Here is a 19,541-nt window from a genome sequence, read left to right as displayed (position 1 = left end):
ACCCATTAAGTTATATACTTAACAGATTAGGTCATGGCTACCATTTGGCTCCCAGAAAACAATGAAGTGTAAAGACTTCTCACCTTCTTTTTGTGGATGATTTAAAACTGTATAGCTCATCTGATGAGGAACTGAAAGCACAACTGCAAGTGGTCAAAACTTTTTCAGATGATATATTATTTATTTATTTGCTTTTGTTGACCGGGAAAGTCCACTGGGCTGAAATGAGCCCATTTTCAGTGGAGAACTGGGTAGAAAAGCTCCATAACATAATACAAGATAGTAGAAGTTAGTTAAACAAGAGTTTCAAAAAGTGATAAACATTTTTGTAACTTATATACAATCAGAAGAACTACTTGGAACTTAGTTCAATTATGTTGCTAGAAGTTATGAAATTAACATTGATTCATGTCAAGGTATCCAATGTATAAAGTGTGTAACACAGAAGACAGATAAGCTATACATGTATACATTTATATAGTACAATTTTTTGTATATAAATGAATATATGAATGTCATTTGGTCTTGATAAATGTGTAAAACCAACCTTTAAAGCAGGAAAACTGCAGCACCAAGAAAATAACAGTTTGGGACAGGAATGTGATGTAAAGGAACTTGAGCAGGAGGGAGTGTGTAAATATTTGGGAATTGATGAAGGATCAACAATAAAACATGAATAAATGTGAAAAAAAATTAGTAAGGAATATTTTAGAAGACTAAAATTAATACTGAAAATAGCGCTGACATCTAGGAACAAAATCCAAGCTATAAACCAATTTTCTCTTCCTGTCCTAACTTACAGTTTTGGAGTGATTGACTGGCCCCAAAAGATGTTGGATAGATTAGACAGAAAAACAAGAAGGATGCCTCATGCATACCAAATGATTTATAAAAATCAGTGCATACTAAGATTATATATTCCTCGTTCCAAAGGGCCTTCTTGAAACTGATTACTTGTAGAGATCTGCAATCATTGGAATAAATACACATCTGCTGACCTCACAAGATCCAATCAGAGTGAAAGTTATAAAACATGAGTAGAATAAGTCTAAGATGACTTCCCTGCTTAGTTTAGCAGAAGCATATCAGTGTCAAGTGGGAATGGAAATCCAACCAGAAACAGATAAAAAATTAGGCAGCAACTGAAAGTGCCAACAAACAATACAAAGAATATAAGGTGAAGGATCAAATGAGAAGACAAGAAATGTAGAAAATGCATAAATATAGTTGCAGGTATAGAAAACTCTTGGAATAACCTCATGTTGATCAGGATCAAATGCAGGAATGGTTAAGGAGAGGTGAATTTAAACCAAAAGACGAAAGGTTAATATCAGTGGCCTAAGATAGTGGACTATATACACGTTGGTTTACAAAGTCCATTGAACATGTGGGAGAAGCAATCAAATGTAGGTTTTGTAAAACAGAACTGGAAACAGTTGCACACCTCATTGCTGGTTGTGTTATACTAATGGCAGAAGGACTGTATACTGAAAGTCATAATAATGTTGCATTAGGGATTGTAAAAACACTATAATACTGAAGTAGCTGAAAAATATTGGAAATTTAAGTCACAAAGCATTACAAAAAATGTTGAACTTTATATTACATGGGATCATCCATTACCAACAGTTCAAAAAATAAATGTGAGAAAACCATATACAGTAGTCCATAAAAAGAAAACAAAAGTAGCATTGATCAATGAAATTGCTACACCAAGTGACTATAGTGTCTTCTGTACAGAGAGACACAAAGTCATAAAATATCAGGATTTGCAGGCAGAAATGAAGACAATGTAGAAGAAGGATACCCAGACAGTTTCAATAGTAGTAGGAGCAAGGGGTCTTATAAAAAAGAATTTACAATCCTACTTAGATATGTTACCGATACATGTAACTCCGTATGACTTACAGGAGTCAATATTGGGCACATTGTCGGTGCTGCGAAAAGCACTTCTGGCTAACATCAAAGATTGAAACAGTACTAATTTCTTGAACTTTAATCATACTTTGACTTTTGACTGGGGTCCATTCCTGCCATGGTATTAGAAACCCAAAAGACTTGGAGAAATTAAAAAAACTAAATGTTAATTTCTATGTAACTTATTGGGTAGCAAACTGACTCACAAATAGAACCCAGGAAGTTAGGGTGTGCAACTCTACCTCCTCCAAAAGACCTGCCACTAATGGTGTACCTCGCGGTTCAATCCTTGGGCCATTCTCCTGACATTTACTTTTTGGAGGTCAGAGACAATGTTAAGAGTTTGTGGCTAACCAAGTTTGCCGATGGCTGCAAACTTAGTGCCATCATAAACTCCCCATGTGGGCACAAAGATCCTCAAAGAGAGCTTGTCCCAAACAAATGACTAGTGTCAAAACCAGGACTACTACTAAATGCCAAAAAATGTATAATAGTATCTTTTAGCAAGAATGACTCCCTATCTCTATTAAAGTGAAAACTGATCCCACAATTAGGCATCAATGAACCTATGTTAACAATAACCTGTCCTTTGCTCACCATGTATCCACTGTTGTAAGGAAGTCCTTTTTCATTGCACACCTTAGATATTAAAGTATTGTTTATTTTATTTATTTATTTTATTTTACATTTGTTGACCGGGCTAGTCTAACCGGATATATGTCCATTTTCAGTAGAGGCCCGGGGAGAAAAGCTCCAAGACATATGCAAAAATACAATGTAAAAAGAAGTACAGTACACAATTGTGCCCAGATCCAGGGATGCAATTGTTCCACTGTACTCTGCATACTCTGCAGTTATTAGGCTGACTGAGTATGTACCTGCCCAAACACTTGCCACAGCTGAAATGACCACAATGCTTTCTTGCTAAAAATAAAGGGCCTAAACCATAGAAAATACACAGGCCGTCTCAAAGCCTTCTGTCTCTTCTGCTCAGAGACAATTTCTGCCTTACCTATAAAACTTTAAACAGACCCTCTTTTGTTAGGCCTGTTATATATTCACAAGTCCAGGGGTGGTATAAGCCCTCACTTAAGGGATCTCAATCTGTTTTGCATAATAAATATAGCATGTTAGAGGGATAGGTTTGTACCACAGAGAATACAGCTTCTATGGAACTGTCTTCCACTGCATGTTAAATCAAAGTACTTCTCTTATTCTATTCAAAGGTAATTTGGAGGAGTGGATGGGTAACTGCAAATTCACCCTTGGTTTAGCACCTCTAGCCCCTCATGCATAGGGTTAACATGTAAATCCCCCAACATACATTTGTGTACAAATAACCCCAAAAAACAGGCAGATCAATGATGAGTGATAAAAACTTCATGCAATGCAAGTCTATGCGTCTAAGGATTCTCAAAGATCACTAGTTAGTACCTATGAACACCCCTCCCATGCAAGGGGTTGTACCCCCCACACACACACACACACACATACAATTCTAAGCTCAGTCTACCTCAGGGAAAGAGAGAAACTATTTAAAAGTTTTCTGCTAATCATCTTTTTAGCCAGTAAAATAATTTGGAGAATTTTACTTATTCTGAATAATGTACTTTTGTTTTATGTGATCTTCTGGACAAGTTTGTAAAATTATTGAAACCTGAAGTGGACATCTGATATAGCTGCAATGTCATTAAACCCTTTGCACTAATCAGTATTGCTTTTTTATACAGTACCCCCTGAAAGCTTCAAAAATCATTATGGAGTTGTTGAGTTCACTAGAAGGAAGGCTGTCAGTCCAAAGTGTCATCTGCATCCTGTTGCTCTTTCTTTGTGAGCCTCTGGTGCAAGGCTGTCCTCATCCATGCAGCTGTCTGAGACCTGATGAAATTCACTGCACATTCCGACAACTGAAGTCTTTTCCTAGAAACCTACCAAGGAATTTAGAACGTGCCAACTTGGGGTAAGTTATTTAGAAATAAAACTGCAACAGCTTAGTCTTCACAAGCCTGACTGATTTTCTGTGTATTATGGAAATAAATCACATTGCCCTATTACAACATAACAGTGCATACCATAACATACCATACCATAACAAAAGTAAATGTAATATAGTACAAAGTAATATAAAACATTGCATAACATCACATAATGGAACCTTGTGTTAATGTAATGTGACCCAACATTATGTAAAACTACACATTAAAAATGCTGGTAGAAGGATATTGTCAGTCTGCCTAATTTGTACAAGTTACAGCTAACCCAAGGCAGCATGCCTTCCTCTTACATCTGTTATGCCTAGCTTTCTTAAACGTCTTAACATTCCTATCCTGGACTCCCCACTCTGACAACTTAATTTCATAATTTGCCATCTTCTTTGTAAAGCGGTATCTTCTGTCTGGTAGTGATGCCTTCACCTACCTACTCTAATCTCAATCACATGGTACAGCTCCCCTCTAATACCTTCTGTATCCATATTACTCTTCTTTTCTCGCCTTTCAAGTTTACAAAACATTTTCAGTAACTCTTAGACCTTCCAGGCTACCTTTACTCTGTACTCTCTCTAGACATGTGGACTCATTCTTACTGCAAGGCCTCCTGAGCAATGTGCGTTATTCTAAGTTTTATCTTAAAAGGGCCTAATAGAGGAACTATCAGTTTTCTCTCTGGAGACTACACCCTTGGCTATAAATCCTAACATTTTTTACCTCTGATGCTACCGTCTTGCACTAAGCCCAACGGTCCATGTTTTCTGTAAGAACAACCCCCTAAACCATTCTTCATTCTGTGTTTTACAGGCTAACCTCTCCATAAAGTACTGCACCCATAAATTATATAATGTTGTGTCATGTTACATTACATTTATGTTGCATCATCATGCACTTAAAAGAGCTGAAGGGGAACTTCTACCTCTGGAGGCCCAAGTTCATCATCAGGCTTATGCCAGCTCTAAACCAAAGTTCTGATATAATCTGTAAATAAAATTATACAGTTCCCTTGATCTGTCAGAGACCAGAGATGAACAGATTAAATAAATCTCACCCTGTAAATTAAGTAAACTCTGATACTGCCATGACAGTTTCCCACTCATGACCACTCTCTGCTCCCTCCCCATTATCATTTCTCCACTCATCTGAATGTTTTACTATCTGTGCCTATAACCTCATTTTTTGAAGGATAATTCCATAAAAAGATACAGTCAAATGATTTGCTGATGTCCATATAAACATTATTCACATGGTTACCCCTCTTTCCACCTTCCTGGTAAAGCACTCACAGAACCGCGTCTCCTTAGTATGACAGGATCTCGTCTTGAATCCATGTCAGAGATCATTTAGTCATCCTTTCTGCCACATTTGGTTTGCTCCTTACTGAACTCAAATTAAAGAGGCTTTACTTCATTGGGCTGCCCCCTTTCTCTGCCTTGGTCGATGGGTTGTGGTTTCCAGTTCGCTGAGTCTGTGTGTCATATCTTCTAGGTTCATAAGGATTCACAACTTATATCACCATGAATTAGAAAAATCACAACTCATTCACAGATCATAAAACACAAGACTGAAACTAGTGTCAATCCACACTAACTCTGATTCTAGCAAACTGCACCTTTTCTGTATTATGTTACCAGGTGATATCATATTAGTATATCACATTACGAGGTCATATCATATTACCAGAATTAAACAAGGTGGAAGTGCTGCGGTAGCATTGTCACCTCACAGTATGATGTTGTCCTGTTCGAGTCTCAGCTAGAGCATCTTCTGTGTGGAGACATGCGTGAATGGGCGTACTTTCGTTGAAAGTTGTGCGTCAGAGCTGGCAACTTGGCACGTAAAAATCTACTGCCAATCATTAGCAGACCAGAGTTCCACTGTGGCGACCCCTAACCGGGAAAAGCCGAAAGACACAACAACAACTTGAAAGCATCAAGGTGAATATATACTGTGAATGCAGTTTCATGACACAGATCCAAATGTGTGTATATCTAGCACAAAAGCTTCCATAACAAACTGCATTGACAAACACTGTGGTCAAAACGCTATGTCATTTTCTTTTTTAACTGAAAACACTAAGTTTTCTTTTTCATTTAAAGTTTTAATGGCAATATATTGCATTCAGCACATTGCTAGTACAGTAAATTTTTTTCAAAAACATTCCTTCCAAATGACTTAGTTAATTCAGATAATAAACATGTATCAGATCTCAAATGATAGCTAACTATACTCCTCTCTGAGTATCTCACATCTATGGCAGACACTGCTTATATACAACATTTGCTATAATTTTGAGATTCATGCCTTTTGTTGATTCAGGTTTAAATGGATTTGTTAAAATAGGGGAATCTGCCTCCAACAGCAGACCTGTAACCAGTGGTGTTCCACGGGGATCAGTCCTGGGACCTCTACTGTTTGGAATACATTTCTCCGAAGTACAAGTTAAAACTAAAGGTCTGTGGCTGACAAAGTTTGCTGATGACTGCAAACTGGGAGAGGTCATAGAATCTCCAAATGATGTCAACATCCTACAAGAGGGCCTTATGTAGGGTGTGTATGTTAATTAGGACATGATTTACCAACTGCTTTTGTACAGAGACATGGGCACCAGAGCAGGGGTGAATTTCCAATTTACCATCCACTAACCATCAGCTTTGCAGTGTTGCTCCAGATGTTTCTAAATTTATATTGCCTTACTACACAGATTAGCCGGGACCACCACTGCCATCGATGTGTTGGGAAGGTGAAGTGAAAACATGTGGCTCCCCAACATATCCTGTTCTATACTTCGGGGATTTTTTTGTTGTGGCCTAACAAGTCGTAGCTGTTGGTGTCGCACTCATCACCACTGATAGTCCACATGTGGTTCAGGCTTGGTCCTGGAGTGACACTGGGAAACAGATATGCCCATCCACATGTGCCAAGAGTATATCATGGAACTCTTACAGTATCCTCAAGGCAGAAGTCTGTGAGATACTGAACATGTCCCATGTTTATCTTTCGAAAAGTTCCCATGGCAAGTATAGTGAGAACTATATATACCTTGGTATCCACAAGTACAGGAAGACCATGTATTCCCCCAGTTCTTGTTTGTGGGCCATGCAAGCTCACCAAAGTCCTTATATCCCTGTCCACTTTAAACCTATCCTATAGCTCCTGTTTAGCATTGTTCAGACGAGTTATTTTTTGATTGTACTTTCCTCTCCTTGGCTGGTAAGTGATGCTCAGTACACTGAGTTTTTGACAAATGAAACATGCAGCCCAGACTGGCAAACAGTCAGGCTTACAGCAAAAATGTGCATCTTTGTGGATTGTGATGACAATAGAAAAGGTGTAGATCTGACATTTATAACCCATCTATGCATGGTCAATACACACAACAGTGGCTATTTACATTGTCACTCACAGATTTTTCACACATTTCTCATTAGCATCTCATTAGTCTCTTATTTACACAAGACTTTCTCAACTGTTGTGCTTTGGTGCAGCTTATCTCTCTAACTCCTACCTTTGTTGAGCTTGTAAGCGACCAGTAGAAATTCCCACAGCATTTAAAGGTAACAGTCATGAATGCTAATCAATATTTACCATCATTATAGACAGCCCTTTCACTCAGGGGAGTTGTAGAGATTATATTTTTATCTCCATGTTCTCTTTTTAATCTTCCAGCTACTATACTCCTTATTCTATTTCTTTCTTTCCTCATCACCCTTATGCAACCCCATCTTCCCACTCTCATACCACAGATGTTTTCATTTTCTAACTGAAAAACCTCTGTCTGAGTTGTTAAACTTGACTCAGTCTTTTCTACTTCTTTCTTCTGAGTTCTTGTGTATAGCTTTTGTGCCTTGTATTTGATTACAATCATGCCGATATGTTCAGTGACCCACCATTCATAGAACAGTTAAATCTTCTTTACCCCTTTGTCTCCTCTTCTCTCAGTTTTTGATGAAGTGACCTTCTCTCCCAAAACAAAAACATTTAGATTGCCCCACTTATTTCACAATACATTTAAAAAATACACTAATCTAGTATTATTTACCTTTAAAAAATCTTTCATTTCTCAACTTTAAGTCCCTAAGCCTCTATTCTCTTGTATGTTTTCACAGTTCAGCAGTTACTTAACATGTTCTACAACAGTCTTAATTAAATCAACAAAGCCGCTTCCTAAAAATCTGCACTTTGTTTCTTCTGTTGACTTATATTATGTACACTACACTCTTTGTATGCCATTTCTTCTTCTCATAATTAGCAGTCCCTCGAACTGTTTTTGATACAAAGTTCATATTTTTTAAGTACTTCTACACACAGATTAATCAAATTTCCCACCTTTTCTACTGACCACTTTCAAAAGTACAATCAGTTTTTCTCCAAAATAATGCCCATTCAATGGTTCTTGGCAAAAGAAAAAAAAAGTAGAACATGTCATTTTTATGGAAAACTCCCTGTTCTACAGATTGCTGCACTGGTTGTTCAAACAGTCTGTCTCTTTGTAAGGGTTTTCTATATGATACTTTATTTTCCAATGACTTGCAGCATGGCACTCTTACAGAAACTTCCTTCTAGAGTCTAGATGTGTCTCCATTCAAAGGAGATTGTTCTCTGGTTCCTACCTCCTTCTGTAAAAATCTCTGCTTAGAATCTCACATACTGCTTCTAAAAATGTACACGAGAATCCATATCATTATAGAATGCTGGCATGATGCAGTCAGACAAAGATTCTGGCTTATCTACTAATGCAACAGAGGTTACACCTTGCAACATCTTCAAATAGCTGCAAAATGTGGAAAAACTACATTCAAAATAAAAGACTTCCGTGCGGAACAAGCACAGCTCTTAACAACTCCACTGCTATTCTGCTCTGCAAAATACCCCATACCCCAAAAGATAAGGAAATAAATCTCCCCCAGTGTCCTGGCCAAATTTAAGGCAGCATTTATACAAACTAGGAGAAGTCTCCTCTCAAGACAGACAAAAAGCCTAGAGAGATTTACCAGGTCAGCAAAAAGATCTTTTGAGGAAAATGTAAAATTAGCCATGTCACATCCAGGCAGTTGTTTATTACAATACAGAACAGAAATATTAAACTATTAGTTTTTATTAAATATCCAATTTGACAAGCAGGTGTCAAATATTTTTGCAATATATATTTGCAATACAGCAGGGACGTGGTAGCATGGTGCCAAAGTTACAGGTGGAAATGGTAAAAAATGTTATTATACAAAGATGAAAAAAGAAAGAAAGTAAAAAAAAGGGATAAAAAGGAACTCAATGAATGCCACTGGAAATTTGATAAGCTCTGATAAATTGATAATTATAAAATATGAATAGCTGCAGATATTTACAGAAATAGGAGGCTAGCTTGTAATATGTGCAAAGCACATTTGTAGTGGTACCGTACTTAGTGTTATGGGACCCTCAATTTCTTCTTGAACTACCATCAAAGTTGGTAGGTGGGACCTCGGTCAGATGCTTCATCCAAAGATAAGCATGATGAATGATAAAGTTACTACTTGAGTATTAACCTGGGTGTTTACTGTGAGGACAAAAGAGACAGGCTTCTGAACTTACAGCATGAAAGGTAAACATGTACCGTGTTATTTAATAAGCCATCAGTATTTTCCTCCACTGATAGGCATTCTTTTATAAACATCATTTCTGTACTTCTTGGCGCCACATCTCAGCTTCCATAGTTGTTAAATTTATTCCTGCAGATTGTCGTCCCTACTAGGCATCAGATATCACTATTACTTGGTATCATCTGTAAAACATGATCCTATTCTCGATCTTCTGTATAATGCTAAATATGAAAGTATCAGACAGCAATGGGTCTTGAACTGATTACATTACTAATCCAGTGAATAAAGTCAAAAATACCACCCCAGCTCTATGGTGCAGAGGGATGAAGCCATGACTGTTATACAAACAATCTGAAAATGATTAGTGGCTCTGGAAGTTGGAAGAGCCTGAGAGAGAGAGAGGGTTATGGTGGCTTCTCCCCCTGTCACGTACACTTCAGGGAAGTGGTGTAGGCAACTCCCCTGAGAACAGGTCCTGGGAAGGCAGGAACATGGGTGGGTCTGCCCAAGCCAATGTAGTATTCTTTGCAGAAGTGTGCCAAGGAGTGAGCACACCTCATTTTAAAGGCACAGGCAGTCCCTCTGGGGTAATACAGAGCCCATGTCACCATCAGGGTTTGGGTTTAGACCACATCTACAAGACTGCCCGAAGGGCTGCCAGGATGATGACTCCATGATAGGCTGTCACTTCACAGTGAAAGAATTGGCTGAGAACAGCTCTGACCCTTAGAGGAATAAATGGAACAATGCACTGCAGGAAGCCAATGGTCAGTGGGGTACAAAAAAGTGCAATTTATATCTAGAAATTCCATTTCACTTAAAACTAATGTCAAACTCTAATATCTCTCATATTTCTATCTAATCATTTGACAGTCTTTATGTTCCTTCCTTTCTCTCTGTCATTCACTACTGAGAAGTAAGATATAGTTACTGGAAAGGTATTCCTCCTAAAAAGGGCCCTTGGGGGCATCACTTCACCATGTAGGACACAATGGAGTAAAAAATGGGGTCAGCTAAGAACCAGGTAGGTTAGATGGTCAGCCTGATGGGTGGCCAAAAGAAGTTTTATGCCAACATAAAACAGCCATGCCAATAAAATAATATCAGAGAATATATCAGATTGTTGGATCTTCTAAATACTAATGAGTTGACGCATGCATGTACATAGGTAGGTGTAGTACTGTGCCCAAAAGCAATGACATACTGCCCTAGGAGAGTTTTGAAGGGTGGTTAAAATGTCAAAGGTCAGAGTGGTTTCTTAGATTAGGAATAATGACATTCTGTATCTTAGGAACCAGGACATAAAAGTTTTCCCTTCAAACATATGACCAAGGATGGACGGGTTATTTTCTGAGTTTTTAAGAGAATTGTATAACTCTCTAGCCAAGTCCCCATATTGGTCAATGGCATGAACATTTCTATGTAGCTCAGTTTGAAGAGGGATGTTGTAATGGGGAAGTTATCTTTTAAGGAATCGAGAGTTAGATCACACATATAGTCCAGCCCCAGGTTTGGAGCCTATTCCTGGTGTACTCTTAGGGAAAATTGTGCATTATATCCCTGCTTTCAGTGACACTCCCTTACCTGAGACAGTGGTGATGATTAAGGCTCCTTAGTTACTGCCCTGGGTTTAAGTAGGATTCATCACAGCCCCCATAATTAGAGTACAGGAGTATGTATTCATAAGGGACGGCATCATGAGTAGTCACGCTGATATGAGTAACCCATCTCTCCCCTTCCAGAAATGGGGATTAAAATGCAACACAAAATTCTCTCATTGGTGTGATGTCAGCAAGTGTACAAACTTCCTAATGTCTATCTGAATGATGGCCTCCGCAGATGGCTCTTTCCCTACTGGATCTAGGGATTCCCCACCATTAGTGAAGGAATGGATTATAGTCCAATAGGGAGAGATGATGGTTGGCAGGCAGAAGGGAAAAAAGCACCTAGGAAAAATAAACAGTGGCAGTTCCTTTACATATTTACTGGAGACCCCAATAAATATGTATGTAAATTTAAGTTTGAACATGGGAAAACAGCCATCAAACTTCTACTAGATCAGGAGTGTCCAACCCGCGGCCCTCAGAGCTCTTCCATGCGGCCCGCGACCCTTAAATTGAAATTTAATTAAAATTTAATTTTTTTTCCATGTGTTTACACGTCCGCGTACTTCAGCTGTTCTGCGCATGCGCCAACTTACTTTTTTCACGTTTTTTTCATGCCAGCGTCTTTCCGCTGGTATGCGCATGCGCCAAAACACTGTTCGGTCGTTTTTTATATTTGCGGTAAAGCTGAAGGAAGGAGCGAGATCGTGGTGAAGAGAGAGAGGATTTATTTTATTTCACAGACTACACTACAACATCTCCAGCAGTAAAAGGTAAGCTAAGTAATTTTCTTCTTGGTTAAAGGATGCAGTTTCACTTTCTACTCTGCAATTTGAGTTTATGCAATGCAGACAGCCAGAGGTAATGAGTCTGCCAGAATCAGTTTGTCACATTTATAGATGGAAATGTGCTACACTGAAAATTTTTGTTTGGCGATACCAGTAATTCATTGAGTTGCTGTACTTTACAAAATACAAATCACATTTTTTTTAGTGTCATGTGTACAAAGCCATACTATGCTATTCTGTTTAACAAAGTGTAGCTTGTGCAGGGATTTATACAAGATGTACTTTACTGTACAACTTTTGTCATGATGACTGTAGTTTGCATACATTTAAGCATATTTATGATTCAAAAGAGCAGAATAAACATTATGTAGGAGCTGAAGGCGCATCCTAATTAACAGAGGTACGAGAGCCTATCTGCTTGAAAAAGATTCTCTTCTGTTTCATATGTATACAGTGTCTTTTGCTGTTGCCACCCTTAACCGTGTGTTTAGTAGGCTATATTAGTCTACCATTGTAAAGTTTCAGGAGCACTGACGAAGTTTGTCACATGATACTCCAGGGAAGTTTATATGGAAGTGTTTTGGGTTCATCTTTAAACTTTCCCTGAAACCTTTTGTATACATCTCAAAGCACAGCATCACATGATACCCACAGACTGTTATCCCGGGCCCATTAGGATTTAAAATAGTGAAGGTAATTAACTTTGTCTGCCTTTATACTAGTTTTACAGGGTAGCCATTTTGTCTGAGACTTGCCTGTCACAACTCTTTCCATATCTGTTCTCACCCACCATTCCTGTTAGTGTCACAAGGCTTAGGTTCTGTTCTTTTCATTACACTTTGTACAATAGCTTTCTTGTTACTACACAAACATGACTAGATTAGAATGTTAGACATCTGCATTTGCTTCCTTGGTATATTAAACAGCTGGGAAGCTTGCTTTCTATCAAGCCATATCAAGCATCCTTGTTTGGAAACCAAATACTTTTACATTACAAGTGCTTTAATTTCTACTTTAGATGTAAATGTCTTATATATGTGTTTGTTAGTAAGCAATGCAGTTTCTTATTAGTTTAGTGTGCACCTTGCATGTATTATAGCAGCCTTAGCTGAATTTGTGGTTTGTCAAACTTACCTGTTTTTGTTTATTGGATGTGTGCCTGCTATCTCACAGTCCCAGTGATGCTGGCAGAGTTATAATGCTGTGCATTGCTTGAGTTCTGCTCCTCTTGTAACAATATTTAGCTGTGCAAGTTGTGATGAATACATTTCATATGTTTTTAAACCTTATTATCTCACTTGCCACTCGTGTGTTGTTAGTGGGGCTTTACCATTAATGTCTACTGTGCACACATTCTTTCAGAATCAGCTTGTGTAATCTTTGGTTCAGTGATATTTTTATGATTTGACAGCAAATTTTATGTACCTATGTTATGTACATATAGCATAGTATGTTTATTGGGGGTTGCCATAATGGGTAAGGTATTTAACTTGACACATGGTGCAGGGATTGATTGTCATCTATGATGGAAACTGTTTAGGGCGGCTTAAAATGGCCCATAAGGGCAGCTAGTCTAGTTAGATTTAACTGTTTTTTTTTAATAATTAGAATGAGATATTGAATTTGAGGGCAAATATTATGCATTTATTAATTTATTCATTGTTCAAATTCGCCTACAATACAGCCAGTGGGTTGACTTTGTATTAGTCCGCATATACCTGCGGTCGTTTGCTCTTCAGTTTACCACGCGTCGTTAGAGACCTTTTTTTTTTTTTTTTTTTTTTTTTTTTTTTGGTCCTCACTTGCCGTCTGCCCTCAGACCATTTCTGTTGACTCAATGCGGCCCTTGCAACTGAAAAGGTTGGACACCCCTGTACTAGATCATTAGGCTAAAAGTTTGTTTCTGAACCCATAAAATTCTGCCCATAGTAATGCTCTTCTACTGGTTTTACAAACAGACACTGACCCTGACTATCACAGATGATTATCTTTAACAGAGTTTCTTTCATTTACAATTTACCCCCGCCTCAGAATAACCACTTTTTTGACTCTGTAACCCCCAATATTTTACTGCAACCCAATTAATGAAGTGCTGCAGTATATTTCAATCTATTTCTGTTTCTCTCTCTCACACACACACACACACACACACATTCCAGAGCTACAGTCATTTAACTGTAACTGGGTGCTTTCATAATATTTAACCAACTATTTCCCCAGTTACCATCTTTTTGACAGGGCAAATTTGAATTGGTCAGCAGTGATCAAGTGCAAAAAAAAAACATCTGCCAATAGTAATGCAGTCAAATTATTTCACACATGTCCAGCAACTCCAGCCATAACTACTTAACTATGATCAAGTAATGGCTGTATTGTGTATGAAGATTTAAAGTTGAACAAATCACAGAATTTCACTATAGTCAAAATCAAATACCCATATACACTGAAAATACAATGAATGTCTAAGGTGCATGGACTTACTGCATAGTGCAAATGGATATTTTGTGAAATACTCTGTCATCCCTCTTCACAAATGCAGACCATCAACAGACCCATAAGTCTGATTTGTCTTATATGCAAGGCCATGGAAATAATTACTGTGGACCTAATAAACAAAGACATAGGAAATCTTCAAACACTGGACCTATCCCAGTTCAATTTCATCAAGGGTAGGTCATGCCTACTAAACTTGGTGACTTCTTCAAGAAGGTCACTACAGCCTATAGCCACGGACGAATGCAAAATGGTACACATTGCCTACCTTGACCTGGCAAAAGCATATGACACAACACCGTACTCTGGTATTATAGACAAACTCTCAAATTTAGACATAAATTCCTATGTCACTTGATGGATAGCCAAATGGCTCACAGATAGGACACATGAAGTTAGGGTAGGTGAATCCACCTCCACAAAGAGGTCTGTTACTAGTGGTGTCCCAGAAGGCACAGCGCTGGGACCTCTCCTGTTTGGAATATACTTCTCTGAAGTCAAGCCAAATGTAAAACAGCTTTGGCTGACCAAATCTACTAATGCTGCAAGCTGGGAGCAATCACTGAATCCCCAAAAGATGTAGATACTCTCCAGGAAGGTCTGACACAGATCAATAACTGGTGCCAGAACCATGATTGCAAAAATTTCATAATTATACACTTTTGGAATACAACTACCCCTGCAAATTACAACATTGATAACACTCCCCTAAAAGTAGACCCAGTAGTAAGGGACTTGGGAACTCAGGTTGACAGTAACCTGAACTTTGATCACCATGTGTCCATGGTAATACTAAAATCCTTCTATGTGGCATAAGGGCATGGCATCTGGATCTAAGGAGATCACAGTCCCAGTATACTCAGCTCTCATTAGACTAACAATTGAGTGCAATGCACCCTTTGGCATGTACCTGACCTGGCATTTGCAATAGCTGGAGAGCCACATAGGTTATTCACAAAAAGAGTACAAAATATAAATAATATGTCCTATGCAGACCACCTGAAAGCCCTATCCCTGTACTCAGTCTCCTACAAACTACTGAGGTGCGATCTATGTCTAACCTACAAATCATTTCTCCAATCCATCCACAATTGATGTGCTATACATTTGTAAAATAAAGAGCACTAGAATTACCTGATCTAAGGATCTAAACCTCGTCTGTGACATAAACAAAACATGTTGGAGGGATAGGTATGTGTCTCAGAGATTACCCCTTCTCTGGAACAGACTCCCCATTTACGAGAAACAGAGCTCTTCTCTAAGTCTATTCAAATGTAACTTGGACCAGTTGATAGTAAACTCACCCCTGGCTTGTCACCTGTGGCCCTTATGGACAGGAGCAGTTTTGTAGTTGCCCTAAATCACAGGCATATACCAAAGCTGTTCTAGCCAGTGGACATTGATAATTGGGTAAATTGAGACATGAATGGCTAGGCTGAAAAAAGGCTACAGGGTCATTAGCCTAGTAATCTTGTATGATCTTATAATACTAGTGATATTTATACAGTTACACAAAGTTCATCCAAAGCTTCCAATAAAGTACTTGCAATTTATTGCTACAAAACAATAAGGGGAGTACACAGTCAACAAAGTGGTTATATCTGCTGGTGGGGTGAGGGGCTCTTTGCAGATGAAAGATCCTTATGATCTTATCAAGTCATTTTTAAACAGTCTAATCTGGCTTTGCAGGATGTGTGTGTGTGTGTGTGTGTATTAAGTTGGAATATTTTGGCTACTGTATGTTTGTAAATTTGAAATATGTGACTTCAGTTTTTATTATAGTTTTTTTTTTTTTTTTTTTTTTTTTTTTACATAGGCATCCAAGGAGGATGTAGTCAACATTGCAGCAATACAATAGTTTCTGGGTTTGGAAGATGTGTTTGGATAAAAGTGACTGACCCTGTTGGGCCGATAAAGTTAAAAAGTTATTGGTCTGTCTTTGCAAGACTAGTGTACATTTGTGTAAAGTAAATTGGAATACTTACTGTGGTCATTTTATTGCAATTTGACCTGACATATCTCTCTCACTCTCTCTCCATATATGTGTATATATATATATATATATATATATATATATATATATATATATATATATATATATATATATATATATATATATATATATATATATATATACATACACACACATACACACACACACAGTTGATAAAGTGGCTGTAAGTACTGAGTATATAGATATTGGATTGTAATGAAAGCAGTTTGTGTGGCCTTTTATGGTTGAAACATTCTAAAATGGGTACTTTTGTCATTATTGGTTCATACTTTTTGTTTCAGTGCTTACTTGCAAAAAAAATGTTCAAAATTGGAAATTTAAAAATGAACTCTTAACAAGTGTTGCAGTACTAAGCAGAAAATCTAAATCAAAACAATCAGGAAGATGAATCAAAGAACATGAATTTATGCATGGCCCTAAAATGTGTGCAGGGGCCCATGGTTTGTAAACAGCCTGGGGCTCAAGGTGTACTGAATCTGCTACTGGCCAGATGCATTTTCAGTGAATGTGAGCTTCCATGGGATAGAAGTTTACTGTCACTCATGCTAAGTTAATTTTCCACATGAGATTGTTTTGTTTAGCAAATTACCATCAGTGTGTGTGTGTGTGTGTGTGCGCTATAAAATCTGAAATAAAAGTTTTAAATCCAGATCTCTCTAATCATTGTAAAAGTAAAGAAAATAGCATGCACATTGACAGGTTTGAAAAGTGTTGGCGGTAACTGAGGAGAGAGAGAGAGAGAGACACACGTAATGGGACACTGGAATGATGGGGGGTCCATTTCCCTGCCTAGGCCCCTATTTGACCATGATTTAGCCCTGTCTGGATGTGTTTCACCATTATGAGCTTGGTGATGGTTATGATATGGATATATTCCAGTGACAAATGTACATTGCTAGGATCTGGTGTTATATTCAATAATTATATCTTAAGCACATGGGTTATATTTTGCAAAGCTAACAAGCAGTATCCCAGCATATAATATGCTGACAGGTTGCTTGCTAGATCTATTCTTTCTGAAACAAAGCAATACAGCACTCTAACATTATACAATTTCCAATATGATTTCCAAGAAAACTAAACTCCACAGAGGAAAACCACTCTGGCAGCTAACACATCCCACTCCCACAGTTTCTGAGAAGCTACAGTAGACTTATATTCCCTTCATGTACACAGGTGCCTCAGCAACAGACAGTAGACAGCCCCCCCGAACACAACCACAACTTCCTTCCAAGTCCAGAGATCAGTGACGGAGACAAAACTCCTCACAGGCCCAGGGTTAGGTGCTGACTGACTACATACAAGTGAATGATTTTATTCACTTAGTTGGGTGCAGAGAAGGGTTTTTGATAGTCAATGGCTGTAATTTACAGGCCTCTCTCCCCCATTTCCCCATTCCCATGAATCATCTGTTTGATAACATTTGATGGCCTATGGCCGCCTATCTTGTGTCAGGCTATGTCTATCAAATGTGTCTTATATTGATACTGTGTCACAATAATTTTTGTATATCACATGGAAACATCATATCACTATGGATTTATGTAAAATCCCAAGAATCCATTTAAATAATGAGGTTTCATATTCTTATGATTTGTACCAGTCCTACTGAACCATATATTACTAGATGTGATATTTTATTGTTATATGTATATATTCCTAGGATTTATGTATATCACAAAGACATATTACATCATTCTTATCGGACCATACACTTGAACTGTAAAGCATATTACACAAACGTACATATTCCACTGTGATCACATATTATGCCCTTATTTATGATATGTGTATATCAGAGAGGTCTCTGTAACTCACAGGAATCAGATATCACATCCTTATGGTATAAGTAAATGGCATGGGACTGTATTTCACTGTCATCTCAGGAACTTGTATCACTGAGTCCTGTTATTTTATCTTTGTGATCTGAGTATGTGTATTTGTAGTCTGCATTCTGTCCCAACAGAGAGATAACATATCCTTTTGATCTTTGTACATTTGTGGGATTCAACAAATCCATGAGAACATGGGACTCAGATATTAATGTGTTTTTCTTTGCTGGAATCTTTGCAAAAACCCTGATAGCTGGCTATGTTCACAATTATAGATAAAGGCAAGTTAAGAAAATGATGTATGGTTTGGCAGATGGATAACTTCCCTCTATTTTCTTGTTTCAGCTACAACCACATTCAATCTGTTAGCAGCAAAGAGCTCTATGGTTTGGAAAAGTTGGCACTGCTGATGTTGCATGGTAATGAAATTCAGGCTGTGTCTGATGGAGCATTCAGTCAACTGAAATCCCTCCAGGTGAGCACCTTAACTTAGTGTACAGACAGCTATTGGTGAGCCTTGATGAAGTGAATAACAAGGTCCAGATACGCAGTATGATGTCCTAATGAATAATAATCTGCAATAAGGTCAAGCCTCATTATGGCATGTCCCTATGTATAAACAGTAAGATTGTCAAGCTTCATGGTACACTCTTCTGATAACAAAACACTCTTACAGTACTCTTTGGTGCTGGAACAATTTCCAAATATAAAACTAAGTAATCATTTTATAGCTAATTGCTTTGTAAGTCAGTAACCATCATCAAATAGGTAGGACTAAGAATAAACTACAATACTTAAATTTGGCCAAAGGGTTCATAGTATATATCAAAAGAAAAAATATATAATCTTACACTATAATATAACAAGCACCATATGCAGTCATGAGGGCAGTTTTTAAAAGCTCCAGATAACAGTCATTGTTTTCATACAGGTAGGACTAGGAATAAACTACAATACTTAATATTGCACTTGTCATAGGACAACAACGCTATATAGTAACCATTGCCTCTATAAAGTATGCGCTTATAGGGATCACAGTATTTATCAAAAGAAAATATAGTCTACACTATAATATATAACAAGCACCATTTGCAGCCATGAGGGGAGTTTTTATAAGTTCCAGGTAAAGTGAATGAATGCTTATATCCTAAGCTGCATTTAAACCAAAAATCCAAAGGTTGAAACCGATATTTATACTGGCCAGGGTCTTTGCCTTCCTCACACAATCACTTTTTATTTATACAATTCTATGATTATTGCACTTGGAGGCAAAAAGATAAAGCCATATTAACATTTTGTATTTTTGTTAAATGTGTTTTGCAGAAC

General features: G+C 37.8%; 1 protein-coding gene across 1 annotated transcript in view; it reads left to right on the top strand.

Annotated features, from left to right (window-relative positions):
• Positions 1-3,658: 3,658 nt before the first annotated feature.
• The window catches only part of LOC122789913 (matrix-remodeling-associated protein 5-like), a 265,150-nt gene continuing 249,267 nt past the window's right edge, over positions 3,659-19,541 (top strand). Inside the window, 2 exon segments of the mRNA XM_044057368.1 lie at positions 3,659-3,877; positions 18,561-18,690. Coding sequence (XP_043913303.1) covers positions 3,675-3,877; positions 18,561-18,690 — 333 coding nt within the window. The 5' untranslated portion in view covers positions 3,659-3,674.

The sequence above is a fragment of the Protopterus annectens genome, chromosome 15.part0 (genome assembly GCF_019279795.1).
Source record: "Protopterus annectens isolate FY-2018-M chromosome 15.part0, PAN1.0, whole genome shotgun sequence".
In the NCBI taxonomy this organism is placed as follows: Eukaryota; Metazoa; Chordata; order Ceratodontiformes; family Protopteridae; genus Protopterus; species Protopterus annectens.
This window is presented reverse-complemented; position numbering and strand designations above follow the sequence as displayed.